Below are 22,254 nucleotides of genomic sequence, written 5' to 3' on the forward strand. Positions count from 1 at the left end.
CCCCCCCCCCCCCCCCCCCCAAAAAAAAAAGACACTGTTTCCTCTTGTTTAGATCACTAAAACCTACAGTGAACTGTTTTTGGAACTACCGAACCTTTGTTTTAATTAAACAAAACTACAAATTTCTATTCATAATATATATAATTGCTGTATGAACTGAAATATTAGAAAATGGATAACATGTGATAACATAAACAATGTACTAAAGTGGGGATTTGGGATCTGTACGACTTTGACAGATCCTTGTAAACTGACATGTTGCTTACAGTGTTTCTAAATGTATTGTTTGGTGTGTGTGTGTGTGTGTGTGTGTGTGTGTGTGTGTGTGTGTGTGTGTGCGTGCACATTTAGCTCTCATCGGCAGTCAGCGTGGCACAGCAGTCTGAGCTGACCCACTCTGTCACAGCGACCGTTACCAAGGTGACAACGAGGGAGAAGGTATCAGCTGTACGCCAGACCCGAGAGTCACCGCCACCACAGAAGAAGAGACAAGTTGTGGTTGATTCTGAACTCAGAAAAAGGTAGTTGTGTGTCGCCTCACTCACTGAGAAAGTCTACTTTGAAAAACTCTTTACTACTACTACTACTACTATAACATCCAAAATGTCTTTACTAACATGTGAAATGTTCAGTTACATGCACCCCTTCCTACTGTCTTATCTCAGCAGGTAGGTGATACAAATGAATGATAAAATAAAATAGGTATGTGTGGCAGTAATAATAGAGACCAGGTATGAAAGCAAGTGACCTTAGAGGAGGATCTGTTATGCAATGGTGGAAATTCAGTACACAGTTTTTTTTTTACAGCTTCAAGGAACTGTATTGCGTATTTCAATTTGACTATAATCCTTTAACTACACTACATGTATAACCCTGATGATGTCATAGGGTTGTCTCAGCTTCTGCTTCAACACTACACATTTGTAACAGAAATCCAAATTCAGGGAATGTTGGTGAATGAAAGAGAGGATGTTTGAAAGTTGTGGGTGTTTTCTAGGCAGAGATTTTCAAACAAAAAGAAGACATTGAGTTGGGTTATCGGAAATGTAGGAGCCAGTGTTTGGTGGCTTGAGTCTAAGGGACTAAGGCTGCTTTCACGCCAACTGTAAGAAAAAAACATTGTTTTTCCAAATCTGTCTTTTGGAAATCCGCAACTTTATGGAAGTGTTATATCAAGTATCTGGAGTACTCTTTTAAGTAAAGGGTATGAATGCTTTTTCCACCACTGCTGTTATGTTAGTTTTTAGTGATTTAATACAGTAGATGGCTTTAAAACTTCTAGGCTATTAGGCTTCATTAAAGTTCCCATGTTTGTATACCTTTTCAATAGTTTTCATTAATTTATTTTAAATTTAATTTTATTATGCTTAGCTCAGGTCAGATTTGGTATTGTTTGTGTTATGCTTTTTGTTAACTAGTATACTATTATACTTAGTTCACTGTGTGTATCTATGTATTTGATTTCCATCGATTAATATATTCTGGGACATTACAGGATGTTCATTGTTACATGAGGTCCATTTATTGTGTACGATGGTTAAGATATTTGGTTTGTTGTTTATTCATGTGTCTGGAATGTAAATGGACAGATACAAAAATAAAACTATTCATTGATTCATCTAACTCAATAATGTTTCCATGATGTCAGTAAGTGTTAAAGAAATATTTAGTAAATGAACATGAAAACAAATAGTTCTAGACCTTGATTGGCTGACAACCTGTCTCTAACTTAATGAGGTAATGAGGCGCCTGTCCATGTCTGTCTAATTGAATGGAGTTGAATATAATGGAATATTTAATGAGGAGAGCCAATCAAGTTCAAATTTTGAGACTATGTTTAAACAGCATCTAAACATAATAACTTGAAATGTATTTAATTACATTTTTAATTCTACTTTTATGGTACTATGTAAAAATTTAAGTTGCTGTTCATTAGAGGAAACTGCTAAATCTGACTTTTAATGTTACCAGATGTAGGGAATCTGCAAATTAAATCTTTAAGAGTTAACAGGAAAAATTAGAGGGTTCAATCAACAAGTACAGTATCGTTTGCGCTCAACAATTTAAGCACAGGGAGTTATATTACCAAATGCATGTTTGTGCTTGTGTCATCAGGTTCGACGTGGACTTCACGGAGGTCCACAGCTACATGACCCGGGGCGAGGCCATCCTACAGAGCCCAGAGTTCTCTGTGTCACGCAAGGACGGCAGCATTCAGGAGCTGCATGACAAAGTCCAGGTAAAATCTGAAATAACAAGGTTCCATCACACAGGGTTAGAATTATTCAGCAGACACAGCGCAACATTATCATTCATGTGGAGTTGCGTTTGTGTCCAGCTGATGAATGTATATCCAAAATTGACTCTATTTCTAGCTCTGTTTGGGTCTGTACCAACTCATGAGAAAAATATCCGTCTCTTTCGCTGCTAAATACAATGTTCTCCAACTAGTTTCTAACTTTGCTGTTTAGTGAAGCATTGCCAACCAATTTAAATGGAAAGTAGCTAAAGTCTGCTACTTTCCATGGCTAGACTCACACATTTATTTGTATTTACAATAATATATACTGGGATAATAAGGTTCTATTGGCCTAGCAAACTTTCTAGTGTTTTCAATAGTAACATTAGAAAAACTACAACACCACACCGAATCTAGCTAGACCGGAAACAAAACAACAGGCACGCCACGCACAATTGTTTGGGCTTGCGAGCGGGCCAAAGAGTAGTAACGTTACGATTTGAGTGGATGACCAAAATGGACGCCAAAAAGATTCTGGATGGAAAGTTTCCTTTTTAAAGTTGCCAAATGTTCCACTGACAAGACCAAAGTGATCTGTGTGTGTGTTGTTGTGAACTGAGCTATCATCGCAGCATGGCCAGTCTGAAATGGCCAAGCACAAAGCTGATGCCAATCCCCCCCACCCCCCCACCCCACCCACCCTGTCATGAAAGTATTTTTTTTCACCCTTTTATTAATGGACTGTGATACATTGTGTGAGAGATTATTTGCTCCAAGTGAGAAAGTTAGTGTGAAATTGAACACTACAGTAGGCTATATGCTAGGTGGGGGGGTCTCTAACACTACAGTAGGCTATATGCCAATGTTGTTTTCAATTAAAAAACATTTGTACAATACAAGCTGATCCACTTTTCCATCTTAATAAGAGCATTAAAATGAGAAAAAATAATGGGACAAAAAGAAATCAAGGGACATTTAGAATAGATAAAATGTGCGATTAATTGCGATTAATCTAAAACGAGTCTCGAGTTTATTCTTTTTACATGCTGAAGGTCCAGGAACTCTCTATCGCTATCTAAATTTGAGTCCTAATTGTTTCACTTAGACCAACTGATACTGATTTTTTTTTACATTAAGTTTTGGGGCTTCCTTTTACTGTTTTTTTTGTAACCAATTGTGAGAGAGACATGAGAACGTGTCTCAGGGCCAATAAAAAATATGTGGTGTCTGAATAACAATGCTGGATGATGTGTTGACTAAGGCGGCCACACATGGTACCTCAGATCAATCCATAAAAGAAATCTTTATCAGTTCAGTATCAGATTTAGTTTAAGCTAATGCATGTGATGACCCAAGGAAATAAAATAAAATCAAAACAATGTACGAATTCGGGCAGGTCGACCCATCAAACCTTTCAACGGACCTCACCCTGTCTAGACACTATGTCCCTAAGTCTCAAAAAGAAAAGAAAACCTGAGGTTCCCATATCAACTTCCCCCTTTTTGCGTTGTTTACAATGAAATTTGGAACGGAGTTCTATCACACATCAATTCCCAAACACACGCACAGGTTAGATACGGTGGAACCCCCCACGTGCACACAGACACACAAACTGACCAGCGCCCAAAGTTGTGAGAAAACGTAACATATATGCCGGCACCTGGAGTGGGAGTCGGTTCCCATGACGGCACGATGTAAAACAGGCCCAACACGATCCCACCCTCGTCGCCAAATTCTGTGGTGTCTGAACAACAATGCTGGATGATGTGATGAAAGAAACCCGCCACGGCACTTTTTCCTGATTAAAAAGTTTATTATATCAAAGAAAATTTCCAAGCTGTGCAGAAGCTTGGAGAGTGGTTACCCACTGACCACACTCTAGAATTCAATACCTTAGACATGCTTTATGTAGGATATGTTTAGGTCACATGTTACATAACAGATAGGATTTTCCACGTGTCAAACCAAAGATCACATCCAAGTCATCACTTTTAGCCCAAACGTCCCTTTTAAAGTTCTCTCCAACTCATGACCAAAATTAAGTGTAACCCCCGTTGCATCAACAGTGTTTAATTTGAACAGAACTTGATTCAAGTTACAAATCATTCGATACTGCAACAAAAAATACACACAGAGGAAAGACGGGAAGGAGGAAAGCAACAACAACACAACAGCAAAAGCGACGTCTGCAGTTCACAAGTAAGACCAGAGAAACAGACATACCCAAACGCACACACACACACACACACACACACACACATATTCACACACACACCAAAGACAGAAACAAGATAAGGGACCAAACAAGCTTCCTTTTTCTAGTTGTAGGAAATGTTGAACTGTTTGTTTTGACATAGTATAACCATTTCCTGCTGAAATGTTACACTTTCAAGAATTAGGTTTTAAAATTATCAACAACCTGTCTTTTCTTCTCAAAATCTTCTGTTTACCCGAAAAATCACCAGTCATGCCGAGGTTGTTGCAGCAGAAAGCTGCAGTAGTTCCCATTCCTTGGAAGTAGTAGCCTGTTGAATTGGAAATTGATCTTTCTCTGTAATTAATAATAATTCTCAATTATCTGCAATCTGCCTATCATTCTTTTTATTTTGCCGCGTCCTCTTGATGGTTTCCTGTCCTTTAACCTCCTATCTCCTACTCTGCCCCATCACTCTCTCCCTACCTCTCTTTCTCTTTGCCAAAGGTGATCGAGAGAGAGCGGCCAGAGAAATACCGAAAGCTCCAGGAAGCAACACGCACAGCGCAGACCCTGGTCGAGCAGGGTAACGTGCAATCTCACACTTACACACACTCATTCACATGCATACATACACACACACACGCACACACCCTGTCTGTCCCCATGGTAACGCCTCCACCTGTCCCACCCTCTCCTCTTGTCTCCATAGAAACACTGATAGAGAAAGGAACAGACAGAAAGAGAGAGATGTTTCTTCCTGTTCGTCCTCTCCTCTGTCCTTGTGCAATTGTTGAGGCTTCTGAATCCTTTTTTTGAGGCAGAACATGCCACAACATTGCTCAACTTAATGGCATGTGTGTGTGTGTGTGTGTGTGTGTGTGTGTGTGTGTGTGTGTGTGTGTGTGTGTGTGTGTGTGTGGTAGAGTTTTAGGCTTATGAATACAGCTTCAAAACATTACCTCATTACAAGCAGTAAGCATTGCCAGAAATTCAATAAAAAAACAAGCATATTTTAAAGCTATTGTGTGTAGTTTCTGTCGCCCCCATGAGGAATTCTAAGTAATGACAACAACACTGTTGGCGGTCCACATGATACAAGCCTTCCGTGATCACGCAAGCGCCCCCCACCCCTCCTCCATGCAGTGGCTTGTAACCAAGGAGGACACAGAGGATAAAAAAAATACATGATGGACTCTTCAGAAGTAAGGTGGTGAGAGAGAAAGCGCGCAAGAAAGTCACAGGACGACACAATCTTCTGAACATAGTCAATCTGAGTAATACGAGGTGTGTGGCGCTGATGGTTTTAATTAGCATTGTAGCTACGCATTTGGCAGTGGCTTGAATGTAACAGACGTTCATCAATAGCAAAAGGTTACACACGTCGCACTAAAGCTTTGAGAAAAAAAAAAAATCTTAAAGAATGGTTTTACTCTACATTTTTGATCCCATGAAAAGACAAAGCCAGCAATGTGATATTTAATCTCTCAATACGTCTGACTTTCCTCAGCTGTCTGTGACCATCAGCTTTATGCAAAAAAAACGCATCGGCCAAATGCATGACATGTACTGTAGATGGAACTTAATGGAGGTACGATTACACGAAGATGAAGCAATCTTGAGACATTCAAGCCCGGATGCTGCCTTCCAGGTCCAATTATCATCCAACCAATGGGCTTCACTTTGCCCTTTTAGAGGCAGGAGCGTGAACCCATCTTTTTACAACTTTAGCATTGATTTTTCCCTCCTAGAACCTGGACACTGGACTGATACAGTCTTTTAAATTGCCTATTTACGTTTTATAAAAATGACGGTAGTGAGCGTGAATGCACAGTAAGATGTGTGTATGTGTCCCTGTGTTCAGTGTGCAGGCCAATAAGATGTGTTTGAAGCTCACATTATGTACAGAATATCAATGGCTCACCTTACCTTTCCTACAGATGACATTCACCACATTGTGTGTTCATGGAGTGAGCGTGTATTTATGTCCGTCCCCTATAGAGAGACCAGTTGTGCCCATGTGGACTGTGAAGCATGTATCACTGAGTGTGTTTGTGTGTGTGTGTGTGTGACAGTCCCCTCTCTTTCTTTATATAACCCCCCAGAAGGGAGTCGTGCTGATGACATCGCCCAGGCAGCGGAGCAGCTGAACCAGCGTTGGGTGGGATTCTGTGCCCTGTTGGCAGACAGGCTGGCATGGCTGACTTACCAGACAAAGGTACACATATACAGTACATGCTTTTTCTTTTCTTAATTCACCCAGCTGCCTACTGTACTTAAGTTGCACTCACCAAGTTCAGTATTATATAAGTTATGTTAGAAGAACCTCATCTGTTTTGAAATGTAAAACTCCAGAAAGTGACAAAAATCACCTGAACAGATTTTACACGAGCACCAGCACAGACATATTCATCTTTATGGTATTCTAATAATAATGACAAATGACGAACAAAAAAAGAACTACATTGTAAATCTACACTCCAGCTATTTGGTATTATATATGATATATACTATATATATAATGTTGAGGATTAGAGACAGACTTTTTTTTTTAAAGATCGTCAAAATATGTGCAGCAAAGACTGAATTATCTGGACTTTTTAGTCCCTAGTATGGCTCAAGCTCCACACAGGAGCCACAGAAGACTAGTACTGTTTTAACAAGCTGAAAAGAACTCAACATGACTCCTACAGTGATCTTGATGTGTAAAAATGTCCTTTATTTGTTGTATCATATATTGAAGCCCATTTTACAGTTCAGTGTCCAGAGGCATGTGAAATATGCAGAACCAACTCCTAGTATTTTTGTATTATTATATTGTCAGCTATAACCCATCATGTCTTCATGTTCAAGTGGGGAAAAAAAGGTTTAAAAAGTTGTTTTAGAATGTCTTGCAATTCTAGTTGTTTTCACAATACTAGTTTATTAATAGTGTATGCTTTAATGAAAGCTATAGAAAGTAATGTGACAAATCTTTCTTGTACTGTTGACAGGATGCTCCAAAGATGCACCAATAGATGTCACTATAAACCATGCTTTCTCTGTACTTGACACATATTGTGCATGCCGTGTTGCCTCTGGAGGTGTCCAAGAGGCACAATCCCTAGGTAGAGTTAGAATTTCAGTGAGAAATGAATCACTCTCAGGTTATCACAGGTGTGTCGTTCTGACTTATTCCAACTCTTCTGCAAACTAGGAAAGAGTTTTTATGAAAGAAAACAGATGCTGTGTGGGTGTTTCTTTGTGTCTCTGTTGGAGAGGCATTTTTCATCTTTATTCAAAATATGTACTGTGTGTGTGTCCTGCAGGTGCTGGCCTTCTACAGCTTATATGGGCAGTGTGAGCAGGCTGTGGAAAGCAGTGAGAACTGGCTCAAAGTCCAGGCACCTCCAGCATCTGAACCGGAAACACTCAAAGTGCAACTGGACCGATGCCAGGTGACTGAAAAAAATGTGTTTTTGAGCCTAAACTGTCTCCAGGATGGTGTAGTTAGGATGGCTAGTAAACATCACATAAGCATTTAATGTTATTTTGCAATTTATTTTTTAAATCTATATTTGTTTTGTTTCATTTTTGTGTATTTCACATCTTAATTTCTTTTTTACAATGTCTTTATTTATTTGGCTTGATTTCATTTATTGTCTCTTTTCATGCATCTGTTTGTCACAGCACTTTACTGTAAGTATTTGATGTTATATATTCATTAATGCCAACGCAGACTTAATGAAATGTACTTGTGTTCTTCAAAAACACCTACACCTACTCTTTCAAAAAGTACTAATAATTAAGAATTATTTGGAGTTTTATACAAAATATTGTCTCTACAAGTACTATGAGTAGCTTTGCTGAAGCAGAGGGAAAAACTAACTTGGCTCTGTTCAAATTTTTTGCTGAAACAAAAAAAAAAATAGTTTACACTTTTCTATTGTTGTACAGATTAAACAAACAACATACTAAATACACCTCATGCATACAGATTTTTTTCAACTTTGGACAAAGACAGGCTAGGTGTTTTCCCCTGCTTCTGGTTGCCGGGCGGTAGGTGGGATGGCAGTAGCTCAGTCCTTAGGGAGTTGGGTTGGGAACCGGAGGGTCGTTGGTTCAACAACAAAAAACAGACTGTGGACCATTTCACCTCCTGTGCCCTTGAGCAAGGCCCGGAACCACTCAGGGTGCCGGTCCAGCAGTCACAGCCCGCTCACTCTGACATCTCTCCATTTGTAAAAGGACCTGAGCGTGTGTGTTTCAGGCCTGTGTGTAGTATAAAATTATAATTATTAATTAAGCTAGTTGTCTCCTGACTCTAGCTTTGTACAGATATGAGGATTGATCATAGTTTTGATCTACTCTGCAAACTGTGCGGCCTCCCAAAGGGAGCAGTTGGAGAATAGCGGCAGTGGGGGAGGCATGTGTCATCCTCCTCCTTCTTGTAGCCATAACCCAGTCAGATCCCATGATGCATTCCAAATATGTTTAGATTTACTGACTGTGACACTGAAAAACTCATTATTTCTGATATTGCATCACGAATAAACATCCATGAATCTTATTACAAATCATAGGTGCCTCTTATGACTCCACAACTTTCCTGAGAATCATTCATTTATGTTTTCTTTAGTGTCAAAGCAATACACTGATAGTTGTCCATACATTCATAGGTGCATTGCAAAAATAGACTGCTTATAGGTAATTTGGCATTCTTTTAATAGTGGCAGTTTTGCAATTTGGGGGAAGTGTCAGAGTTTAAAAAAAAAAATATTGACCAGTGTAAAACACACACACACACACACACACACACACACACACACAAACACACACAACACACACACACACACACACAAACACACACACACACACACACACACACACAAAGCAAACCAAAGCAACCAATGAGACAAAGGAAAAGCAAAATTCCAGAAATTCTATTTTATAGGGTACTTGTATTGAGGTAATCTTTTTGAAGATCTATTCATAAGCTTTATTAAGATTTCTTCCCAGTCTTGTAGTTGATTATTTGCACACAAAGCACAAAGGCATTGATGAAAAAAATGTGTACTACACAATCACACACATGCACCCACACACACACACACACACACACACACACACACACACACACACACACACACACACACACACACACACACACACACACACACACACACACACACAGACAGACAGACAGACAGACAGACAGACACACTCCTCCCTCTGTCATTCATTAGCAGTGTTTGTGAATCACTGACCATGCAGGGAGAATGAAAAACGGCACATTTTTCTACCTTTAATTACGACACCTAATTTGTTACGTGGACAACATGACATGCTGTCGGCGGCTCCTTCATACACCAATCAAACTGTTATTTACATGCACACACAGGTTAATTTCAATGTTGTCTAAACAACAGAAAAAGAGGAGAGACAAATTTCTAAAAGAAGAGTTGTCAGGATGCATAATTTACATGAAAGTGATGACATCAGACAGTAAGGGATGTATGGGGAGGAGTAAATGCCACAGACATAAGAAAAGGGAAGAAAATATAAGATAGAGATAAGTATATAGATGAACAAGAGAAAAGAGAGAAATGAACAGATGTAGCCCGAAGAAAAGAAAGAAGGATAGCTGAAATTCTATATTTCTTCGTAGATATGTCTAGCCTTCACTGCAGACACATTTACACAAACAATATTTCCCTTAGAAGTGCACCCACACATTTTCATTCGCATTCTCCATAGACACAACTGGAGAATGCAAACTTGTTCCCACACATAAATACTTTCTAAGTTCCTATCTTTATATTAACCAGGAAGGACCTCAGCCAAAATAAAACATTTATAAAACAACCTTCCCGATGGCAAACTATGCCGCCAACTGTCAGCTTATGAAAATCTATTCTGTCAAGGTTAAAAATGGTTGTTTTCTAACATTATTCAGAAAGAAAGAGTGTGTCGCTTGGCTTTAGGCCAGAGTGTTAACTTACTCAGTGGTACAGGGTGATAAGAATGAGCTGTATTCAAAGCCTACACCCCAGGACAGTTCAGTAAATATTAACCTTACCCTACCTGCTACATCTCACTGGCTGATCCTCCCGATTTTGAATGTAATTTACACAAAACTCATTGTAATTATTAATTGCTTTAAAGGATAGGTCTTGTGCTATTATTGTATCCTATTGTTGTATTCTATTAGTATCGAAAACACATCTGTGAGACACACCATTGCGCTGTGTGACAAGTTCCTTCATAACCATGAACACACACTGTACTTAAAATTACTTAATCCCACATACAGGTAAGGGCTAGCTTCACAGATCAAATTGGCAACAAATGACAGGAGATGGATGTTTGAAAGGCAGTGAATGGTAAACAACTGTGTAACCACTGCCAAATGTGCAGTCGGATTTCACCGAAATACGTGAAATAACCTTCACTTATTTTGTGTGGGATCAGGTTGGAAACGGGAGTTTTTTTGTTGTGAAAGTGATTAACCTCAAAGGTGAAAGGTGAAACTTGATCTGAAATAACATCCTGTTTCGCTCTGATCAACTATTTTAGTAGTTAATGTAGCTGGTGCACAGACAACCCAGGCGGCTCAATATTTGTAATCAGGCTCTCTCAGTCTATTACTGCCAGTATTACTGAAAAGACCACAACTCTGTGTCAATGTTGTCTGATTACATTTAACTCTACAGCTGTCAGACAAGCTTCAGTGGTAAAATGGGGTTGGATTGAAGTTATTGTGTGTACGTTTGTGGATTGAAACACAAAAGTGCAAGGCACCGATAAAACAGTGTATTGGTTGGCTCTAACATAAGCTTCAGGCACTACTATTGCAGCAGAAGTAACCCAACATTTCCAGGCTACAAATTAGTATAAATATACTGCCTTTGTGGGGTTATAGGTTACATAAAAATAATAAATCCACTGTGTAGTATTTTTCTTAGAATATGCTATTATAGTTCAGGGCTCTGGCCAGCTTTTAGTTGTATTTTTGGAAGTTTACACTCCAAAGGAGAGGAGATTGCTGCAGTTTGTTTGAAAGAGTTTAATGAAAACACAAAGAGAACATAGAACATAGAAGCAAGGGGAAACTCCAGGAACACAGAAACACAGGAAAACAGAACACAGCTGGCACTGGCAGAGAGAATGACAATGAACCGACACCAGGCACAGATAGCACACAGACTAAATACTCAAGATAACGAGGGTAGAAACGAGGGACAGGTGGCTGGACAAAGAGTTGGCCAGGTTGCCGACTGGACACTTGGGGCAGAAGTCTTCCTGGTTGCTGACTGGAACCCGGGCAAAGATTATACACTAATGATTGAGACTCCCGACTCAGGAACCGGGTGACGGTCCAGCTGGGCGTTCATCAAAAGGCTGGGCAAGCAGAGCCTCAGGGTCGCTGGGCAGCTCGGCCGCTGGGCTGCTGGACAGCAGCAAAGACACTGGCTAGCTGTTCAGCAATGAAGACCCTGGAGTGCTGTTCATTAATGAAGACCCTAGAGTGCTGGTCAGCAGTGAAGACACTGGAGTGCTGGTCAGCAGTGAAGACACTGGCTAGCTGTTCAGCAATGAAGACAGTGGAGTGCTGGTCAGTTGCAAAGACCCTGGAGCGCTGGTCAGCAGTTAGGACTCTAGGGCGCTGGACAGTAGCGCTGGACAGTAGCGCTGGACAGTAGCGATGTCTCTTCGGTGCTGGACAGCACGGCCACTGGGCCACTGGGCCGCGAAGACTCTGGGGGGATGCAGAATGAAACGAGGCTAGGGCAGCAGTTTGTATAAAGGAGTTTAATCAAAACAGAAAGGGAACTTAGAATCCACGTAAGCTGAAGAAATCCAAACACAGGAATAATAACATAAACACTGAAGCACGGGGAAACATTTTTCAAGAGATTTCTCAAAAAAAGAATGACAACCAACCATTAGCAGACACATAAAGCACACAGACTGACCACCAAGCTTAAGCTGATAGAATCAGCCAGAGACAGCCAACTTGTCAGCTGACAAAAATCAGTGGCCGCCTGCTAGAAATGATACGCCGTTGTCTGCCTCTGTCTAAAATCAAGGACGTATTGGTTAACAAACTAACTCCAACTTTTGCTTTTTATGGTTACAAACCAAATGTTAAACAGTATAGAAAAAAATATTCATACTTACTACACACTTTTCTGTTCTTCTCTGCTCTGCTCTTCCTATATTGACAATGCAGAGATGTGTTCCTGTTCTCTATGTATAGTTCAGAAGGAAAAAAGTCATAAATACATTTCAGTTTTGCTGAGCTGATCCACTTTCCTGTTGGTAGTGTACATTTCTGTATAATAATACTGCTTTAGCATAAGGAAAATGGAATTGTGCTTTAAAAATGAAAATGCAATACTTATACAATAATCAGTTTTATAGAATTACCATTGCGGGTTTTTCACCCAAAATCTCTATGGTAACAGAGTTGGCTTGCGTGGTTGACTGATACTTTTCCCTAAATCGGTTCATCCGTGATGTGACTCTCCCCCCTGGTTCTGACAGGAGGAAGTGGCTCGCCTTGCCTCCCTGCTGCCTCAGATGGATGTTTTGGAGAGGCAGCTGAAGGAGCTGAAGGAGGAGAAGGAAGGAGAGGAGGACCCTTCTTACTTCCTGGATGCCGACATCAATGCCCTCAAAGAGCACTACCAGCAGGTCATGGAGGATCTGAGGGCGAGAGAGAGAATGTTACAACTGGGTGAGAGAGGAGAAAACGTAATCCCAATGCAGTTAAAAGTTGAGCTTTCGCACTCCACCTTGTGGTCCCTTTTGTTTAAGTGGCCTCTATTTTCAATAGTTTGTGGGTACCCTTTGTTAGAGTAAGTGCTGCATTCTTACAGTTTTTCTCTTTTTTTCACTGGCCCCAAATTTTCCAAAAGTAATTTACCGTTAAGGCCATTTCAGCAGTTTTCTCAATACAGTGCACACTGTTGGTGGAACAATGGATCATATAAGTATTTAGTTAGGCCAGACTGATACATGAAGTTGAATACAAAGAATTTCTGTTGTAGGTAAGTCCATGTCTCTTTAAATGACTGGTTGCCAAAAAGATGTTCAACAATGAACTTGAAGTAACGACTTATATATAATTTACATTTTAAGAATGTGTAAAAGTCTGAGAAGTTTATGAAACAAGCTATTACAATTGCCACATAAAAATAAACTATCTCTCATTCAATTCCAAACAAAAGTAAAAAAACAGTTAGCAGCAGTAATAGACCAAGTTTAAACAATGATACTGTAAAGTTGCATTTTAGCACTCAAATTTATTGAAATGAGAGTTTAAGTGTGGGTCACTCACAATACATACAACAATATAGAGATGAGAGGAAATAAGAAAGAGAGAGATGCAACAAAGGTCCATGGGTGCTCTTGAAAAGCTGCGTTCCCCAGAACAAACATCAGGCTCTTCATAGCCAATACCAATAATCAAAGAAATGCTAGAATTGGCTTTGATCTCAGTCCTGTAGATTGGCTCAGGACCTTCACAATTTCATTTTCATCTCAGGGTGTAGACACAACAAGACACAAAGAAAACACACAGGATAACCAGGTAGAAACAACGAACAGGTGACACACAGGCTCAGAAACGGTGTAACAGATCAGGGCGTGGGCAGACAATCATACAGGAGGGAAAACACAAGACAGGAAGTAAAGCGAGACATAACTATCGAGACAACAGATGCTACAAAATAAAACAGCAAACACTACAAAGACACTCACAATCGTGATAAAACAGTCTTCATAACTAGCTAGGAGCACTTCTTTTAATTGAAGTCAGGAATTGAATTTGAATCACTGTTATGGTTCTGACCAATCAGAACCTGGTACCAAATTCAAGACCGACCCTTGGTATCCATTTCCACTTAGATTACATGTATGGGATGACAAATGTAAAACCTTTCTGCGTTTAGAATTAGTAATACAAAGAGTAATATTTCTTCTTACAGTTGGAGGAATCCTGTTAAGTCAGTTTTTTAATTTTTTGTTTTTATAAGTCTCTATATAATGGTGGTCTAAAGGATAATGTTTTGGGGGCTTTTTGGGAGGTAATACTTTTCACAGTTAGATTTGAATTTTCCTAATCCTCTCTGAGGACCTACAGGGCTCTGACAGTTCTCCCCTGTCATCAAGTAATTCTGCAAAGTTTTTAAGAAATTAACTACATTCTCAATTAAGAGGAATCAAGGAAAATGTAATTGAAAGGCTCTGATTTTAAGAGCAGATCATCATACTGATGAAGATGATCTCTGTGAAAACAATGACAGTGAGAAAGAAAAAGAAGCTCAAAGCTGCGGCCATTACGGAGATGCTTCAAAGTAGTTTCACCCTAGGGTCCTTTGCACCACAACCTTGAGCCAAACAACCCCCCGGAAGCTTTTTTCACCTTGGTCGAACGTTGGGCGAGTTAGCGTTATCAGCTGTATACTTTAGTGCAGGCGCTAATGGAACTGTGAATCTCGTAAATTACTAGGGGTGGGAAAAAAATTAATTCAGTGCTCGAATGTGTTGATTTTTATTTAAAAGTTAGCGTCTCCAAACATGTACAAATCAGAAAACAGATAATGGACAACAACTTAGACTTTAGGCAAGAGTGGGGGGGAAAAAATGGCCAAAAGGAAATAAAACATAAGTTGTGTATATACACACAAGATTACTGTGAGAGGTGATTATCACACGCATGTTTAGACATGGAATGACTACAAAATAAAAACCTGAGTAGATAACAAATATCATTAAAACTTGATTGTGACAAATACTACATATGTCAAAATCTAAGAAACTCAGATATATACGTATATGTTTTTTAAATCACGCATGGAAATGTACATTAAAGAATTGTGATAGTCGGTTTAGAATCAAATTGTTGACCTGGTGAGGTGCCCAGAGATTCCCAACCCTCTAAAGTACCCCACTAATAATGCTCCAAACAATACCAAACTTCTACAGTAGCACAATCACAACACCAAAAAGAAATACATCAAACATATTTATTAATTTAATGATTAAATAAGGTAGTGTCAAACTTACCTCAATTATAACATGTCTCCTTCTAGTTATACTACAGCATTTACTGTTAAAAATAGGTTGAATCAATAACTATTTTTGCGAGTCAAGTGTTTTTTAAACAAATCATGGTGTACTTACAAACTTTCCAATCCATCTTGTTATGAGTACATAACCTATTTGTGCTACTGTATATGTTTGATATCATTTGGGCATTATTAGTGGGGTAAATTAACAGATACGCAGTTGGTTCCATTAAGCTATTCATCTGATAACGCTAACTCGCTCAATGTTTGTTTGGCTCGAGTTTGCATTTCAAATTCGAGGGGGAAATTAATTCCAACCATCACTTTAAGACAAGAAAAACTAAATCAGGCAGACACTGTTAAAAAAAAAAAAAAGAGCAGATAGCTATTTATATAAATAAGGTATGGAATGATAGAAAGAAATGAGGAAACAAAAGATATAGCTACTGAGAAAATGAGCCTGACAATGAGGAGAAAGATGTGGAGGATGGGAATAATGGAAGAGAGAGAAGAAAGATGCTGACAGCCAACTCATTCAGACAGCTTCTTCCATTGTGCCACACACTGAGCTCTCCTCACCCACGCCAAGGGTGAGGTATCCAACACACACACACATTCAACTTGACCATGGATGTGGATGGGATGCGCAGCAGATTACTGGGCTGAATTCAAGTGGACAAGCATAAAGAAAAGAATGTCTGTGAAAGGAATGTGGCAGTTATTTAAATGCTACACTTTCTTAGTAGGCTTTCTCTCTCTCTCTGCCTCTGAAGTCAGGTCAGGTCATCTCATTTCTTTTAAGTCAGTTCAAATCAGATCAAAGTTTTATTGGAATTAATTGAATCGTTTTCCAGAGAATTGCGTCATAGAAATATGAAAGTCATAAATTGCGGTAAATGCAATAGATTAAAGTATTCAAAAAATAAATAAACATCACACATGAAACATTATGAAAATGTGATTTCCAGGTCTTTCACATTTGAATATAACATGTAAAAATATATTTCAAATGATTATTACTAAATAATATTACTACATTAATATACAATCACAATAAAATACAGAAAAGATGGTCTACAGCCATTGTAGCAGCTGTTTAAGGCTGTACTTTTTTTTTCTTTCTGTTTTTATTGTATGTTTACCTTGTTTGACGTCCTTGAGTGCCAAGAAAGGCGCCTTTAAATAATATGTATTATTAAGATCGTTTTTATTTCCTTACCCTAACATCGCCATGCTAATATACTTACAATGGCAATGCTAACAAGTTTAGAATGTATAAGTTTACTTTAGGATTTTGAGCTGAAGATGGAGCTCAACATCTAGTAGATGTGAAGATCAGCCAAGTATGTTTGCCATCTGGGGACCATGAATGTTTATCTAAAAAGTCTGTTTTAGGCTCTGGCTCCCATTCTACTTTTAGAGACTCTAGGAACCACAAGTAACTCTGAATTCTGGGAGCGCACTGCTCTGGTGGGGTAGTAAGGTACTATGAGCTGGATTTATTCAGACTTACATATTCTACATGGCCCAGCCATGTTTCAGTAACACAGAATAGATCAATTTGATTATCCGATATCAAATCATTTACTATATTACTGCTTTACAAAAAATTAGAAAGACTGTCTTAGAAAGACAGAGAACTAATATGTGATAATCCACATCTAATTTTACTATTCTGTTCCATCATTGCAGTGGTAGTTTAAATTCCAATTAGGTTGTTAAACGTGCTCTAAGACTTAGACTTCTCTTTATTGATCCTTTTGGGAAGACTCCCCCGAGGAAATTGAAGATTCCAGAAGCAGGTTTAGCAAGAAATAAAAAATAGATAAAAAAGACAGTATAAAGACAATCAAATAACAGTAATAACAATAAGAACAATGAGAACATTTGTCAATTAAAGACAAAAAAGACCATAAATTATTATCAAAAGTGTCAGTGTTGAGTCCAGTGTTAAAGTTATACTTTTTCTTTAAAGATTGGAAATGTCCATGAGATGTATAGAACACACACTATCTTCGTAAGAAGAGTTAAAAAAAGATAGAAAAAAGAGGTTTAAATAAGTAATTAGAGCTAAAAACAGCTAAAAACTGGAGAGCTACTGGAAAGGCAGCCGTCTGCCACAACGCCACACACACACAAAAATGCATGTTTTGGGCTACGTTTGTTGTCACAAACAGCCAACATGTCCTGGGATCTGTGTCGGGGGACAGACACTGTGGTTATGGGACTATGAATGGGCTATTGTTCCAACGGAAGCACAGAGAAGCGCGTAGCACTGCATCTCTTATTACTGATTTCAAACGTGGGTTGACATGGTTTATGACCGGTAATATAATACGGAGAGGAATTAGCCATTGCTAATGGCTAAGCTAAAGCAGCTAACAGAGTTTTAACAATTGCGACATCAGTGAGGGCAATTAGAGAAGATAATTATAAGTGCTTGAGTATTACTAAACTGCTAAATTAAACAACAAAGCAGAGTTAAGTACGTTTTTACTGGAGCAGCAAACTAGCGTCCATGACATGGGAGAACCGGAAGTGAGACAATACACTGATGACACATTTCAGTCTTAACCAAAGTGGTGGACTGACATTGCCATCATTGCCATCCCTAGAGCCATGCTGCTGGTAAAAACAGGAATAAAATAATACAGGCTTAACACAAAGAAATGACTGGATACAATAATGGGCTGTCACATGAGCCATGACAAATTAAAAAATTTAAAATATGACGGCCATTAAATATCTTCTTCTTAGTGTTACTAATATTCCCAGTGTGCATCCATTCCAAATAATTTCTCTAAGAGGGGGGGGCCCTCTTAGAGGAATTATTTGGGATTGTTGGGGCTTTGTAAAATTATAGAGTGTTGTGTAAACCTACTCTATCTGTAAAGTGTCTTGAGATGAATTTGTCATGATTTTATATCCAGTATAAATAAAATTAAATTGAATGGAATTGAAGATTTAGAAAAGCGGTTTCCATTCAGACTTTTTGTTTAGTTCTACAAATATAATGTACAGCATTCCAAGATCAGTGGGCTTTATTGGAAGGTATAACTGTGTTGTTTGTCTGCATAAAAAATGTAATAAGGCATAATAGCATTTTAATTAAATTACCCAGAGTAATCATATATAGGGAAAATAAAGTAGCACCCAGAGTTTTCTAAGGGGATCTCCAAGGAATAATTCGGTGGTTAATTGTGTCAACTAGTGCACTTAAATTTAGAACCTCCCAGCAATAGAGGATTTTGTTCTTCGATGGGTTCTTTCCAATTGTACACAAAGGTAAAAAAATAAATAAACAGACAGGTAAATAAAAAATGGTAACATTAGTTACCAATTATTTTGGAAAGACAAACTTTCCCAGCATCACCTAGCGCAGCAGCATCAGAAGGTTTTCTTTCACCGCAGGATAGAAGATTTTTCTTTATAAAATATGTCTTCAGGATGGTATTTGTCAGTACAGTAGGTTTGGATATTAAATTAAAACTTGTTTAAAACTTATTCAGTTTTTAAAGTCTTTTAAGGTTGCAACACTAAATTGATCTCTTCTGTGACATATCTCTCTGTCTTTCTCTGTCTGTCTCTAGTTTTAGAGAGCTTGCCCCCGGCTCGTTATAAGGAAACCATATCGACACTGTTGGCATGGTTACAACAGTGCGAGGCCAAGCTGGCCATCCCATCTACTGCAGTTACAGAGTATCCTATAATGGAACAGAGACTGAAGGACATTCAGGTAAATACATACACTCCCACACTTATGGTCTGCAGAGTAATGATATATTCATCTTTTAATATCTTATCTGAAGGAATGTATTCAGATATTGTATTGTTCCTCTGCACAAGGAGACAACCAACAGGATACAACTCGACAACCTTTATTAATTTTTCTTACTTCTATTACATACAGGCATATGATTTTCAGAATAGCGCCGCTATAGGCCGCCGCCAGATATTTACTCATTAAGTCAGCTAAATCTGAACATGGCTTTTTAAGACACTTTTACTTTTCAACTGGGAAATTAAGAATTTACTTTTAACATAAGTTTACATGTTTCTCCTCCTGTTTGATGTATGTGCGTGTTCAGTGTATTAAAGGCACAGTCTTTCAGGAGCCTCAGACGGCCTGCCTGACATAGTCAGTCCCCTGACACTCTGCTTTGCCTCACCAATGCTATGGGGATATCGGGGTCTGCTTGTTACGTGCTTGAAGTCATAATCTCGTGCAAACTGAGCAAACTAATGGCAGGAGAACTGTGGACCATTGTCCCTGAAAAGCACTTCTGGACATCTGTACCTAGTGAATGCCGCTTTAAACCTTGCAACGGTCTGTTTTAAAGATGTACTTCCTGGTTAAGTCACGCAGGTCAATGTAATAGGATAAGTAGTCTACTAGCACTAAGTAATTCCCATTTTGCCATTGGAAAAGATCTGCTCCAACCTCTGCCATGGTCTGCTTGGAAGGTCAGTGTGAGCAGAGGCTCAACTGGTGTTTGAGCTTCATGTGCACAAATCTCGCATCTCTCAACCATTTGATTTACCTGTCATGGGATGCCTGGCCAACAGACTGCGTCTTTTGCCCTAGCAAGGCATTTGTTAATCCCTTGATGGCATTGAAGAAGTCTCTGCAGGATGTTGGGTCTCATGTGTTCTGGAATGATGAACCTTTCCCCTTTTATGAGTAGTCAGCCTCCTTCATGCAGAACTGACCGTTCTGGCCAGTATGGCAGCAGCCTCTCATGCACATCTCGCCTGTGTTCAGCCATTAGCAATGTACCGACTGAGACGTGTGCAGAGAGTTGGGCTGTCTTGATCTGTGCAAGCTTTGTCTGTGTTGCTGGCAGACTGTCAAACCAAACAATCGAGCTCAGGTCTTGATCTGCCTCAATAGCCATCTCTGGTAGAGGTGCTCTGGGTAGGGCATCAGCTGTTATCAGGTTTTCACCTGGCACATGGACAATATTGAAATTGAATCTTAGCAGCTTGAGTCTAAACCTGATTAACCTCAGCGGGAGGTCATCCAACGCTCTAGACTTGAGGAGCTTTATAAGAGGCTTGCGGTCAGTTCTTAAGGTAAAGACCAGGCCATTCAGGGATCCTCGCTGGGCTCACATGCCCAGGTCCCAGCTAAAGCCTCTTTTTTAATTTGGGCCTGACACCAAAGTTTCTCTACTTGGACTGTACTGAGCTAACACAGTGTCTGAACTAAGCTCTGTCTTTGTTTCCATGAAAGCTTTCATCTGGGGTGCCCCCCATGTCCAGCTATTCTCTGACCCAACAGGTCTTGGATGGGCTTTGTCAGCTCAGGCAGGCGTGGTGAGATTTACCCTACATAATTCACCATGCCCGTGATCTGCTCTGCCCTGGGTCTGCTCTGATGCCTTGTGAGTTGATGACGTGGCCCAGAAAACAAATTTCGGTTGGGGCTAACCGGCAGTTCTCATTCAGAGTGAGCCTGGCCTCTCTGTACTCTGTGCAGTCTGTCGTCGTGTTCTGAAAGGGACATCATCAGCATGACACAGAATCTATGCCGTCAAGGAGCTGTGAGTTCCTTTTTTGAAAATGCTCTGGAGCCGATGATATCCCAAATGGGAGCCTCTTGAAGTAGTATTGGCCTTCTGGTGATATGAAGGTGGTTAAGAGATTTGAATCTTTGTGGAGCGGTACCTGTCAGAAGCCTGATGTCCCATCAAGTTTTGTAAAACTTGGCCAGTGTCTCAACCACTGCAGGCAAAATATTCCTTCATGAGATGAGTTAAGTCAAGACAAATATGTTTTTTCCCCGTAGGTTTTATTATTGGAACCACGCACAAACACCATTCAGTTGATTCTTCCACACGTTCCATGACTCCCACCTTCTCCATCCGGTCTAGCACCTCTTTGACTTTTGACTGGAGTAGAACGGCCACACGCTGTGGTGCAGAGAGGGCATAGGGTGATGCAGAGTCTTCAAGCTTGATTTTGTATTCACCTTTAAGATTACCTTAACCTTAGAATACACCTGGGTAGTTTGAGTGGAAGTGTGTTTCAGCATAATCTATGCCATGGAGCTGAGGAATTATGTGCAGTCTTTGAATGGCTGAAACTCCTAACAAGGGTGTGGTCACGTCCTGCACAATGAAAACCTCCTTCTCTATCTTTCTGTCCCCTCTCCGGATAACAGCATCCACCTGTTCTTTAACAACCAGGGTTGGCTGGCAGTTCCCAGTAAGGGACTGCGAGGGGCTGAGGGGCCGCCATATGCATCCAGTGGGTATTCTGACTTTGGAACAGCGGTCACAGAGGCACCTGTGAGGCACCAGAGGCTTTAAACTGAAGCTTATCGCCTCATCCTCTCCTCTGGACGCCAGCTTTTGGACTGATCTGTACACAGTTGCAGGGTGTCCCTTCTTATGGCATCTTCTACATTCAACATCTTTTGCTGGAAACTTCATGTAGGGTTTTTGCTACACCTACCACCTACCACTGTATTGGCTTGGCTCAGGCAGGCTGATGACATTTACTGAAATAACTAAACTTCACACTAAATTATACTTTGTTGTTTCAACTCTGTGGGCCTTTCACTCAATTAGAGGATTGGCCAAATGCTGTCTTAAACTTAGCAGGTTTTCAGTCTCCATAAATGGCACCTCTTGTAGTGGCTCCTTTACTGGGGTATTTTTAAATCATTTCAATTCAATTTCAATTTTTTTTTATTTATAGTATCAATTCATAACAAGAGTTATCTCAAGACACTTTACAGATAGACCACACTCCATAATTTACAA

The 22,254-nt window shown here is 39.6% G+C and overlaps 1 protein-coding gene across 11 annotated transcripts in view; it reads left to right on the plus strand.

Moving 5' to 3' along the window:
* Nucleotides 1–22,254, plus strand: part of LOC117939147 (dystrophin-like) — a 359,537-nt gene that overhangs the window by 160,726 nt on the left and 176,557 nt on the right. For 7 of the 11 annotated variants that reach the window (XM_034864183.1, XM_034864184.1, XM_034864186.1 and 4 more), the window contains exons 19-27: nucleotides 352–521; nucleotides 633–668; nucleotides 2,116–2,239; nucleotides 4,941–5,019; nucleotides 6,539–6,651; nucleotides 7,742–7,870; nucleotides 8,103–8,111; nucleotides 12,960–13,152; nucleotides 19,078–19,223. In XM_034864183.1, the coding sequence (XP_034720074.1) occupies nucleotides 352–521; nucleotides 633–668; nucleotides 2,116–2,239; nucleotides 4,941–5,019; nucleotides 6,539–6,651; nucleotides 7,742–7,870; nucleotides 8,103–8,111; nucleotides 12,960–13,152; nucleotides 19,078–19,223 (999 nt within the window). The remainder of the gene's footprint in view (nucleotides 1–351; nucleotides 522–632; nucleotides 669–2,115; nucleotides 2,240–4,940; nucleotides 5,020–6,538; nucleotides 6,652–7,741; nucleotides 7,871–8,102; nucleotides 8,112–12,959; nucleotides 13,153–19,077; nucleotides 19,224–22,254) is intronic. The other 4 variants (XM_034864195.1, XM_034864188.1, XM_034864191.1 and 1 more) reach the window with 2 other exon arrangements.

The sequence above is a fragment of the Etheostoma cragini genome, chromosome 24 (assembly GCF_013103735.1).
Source record: "Etheostoma cragini isolate CJK2018 chromosome 24, CSU_Ecrag_1.0, whole genome shotgun sequence".
Classification (NCBI taxonomy): Eukaryota; Metazoa; Chordata; class Actinopteri; order Perciformes; family Percidae; genus Etheostoma; species Etheostoma cragini.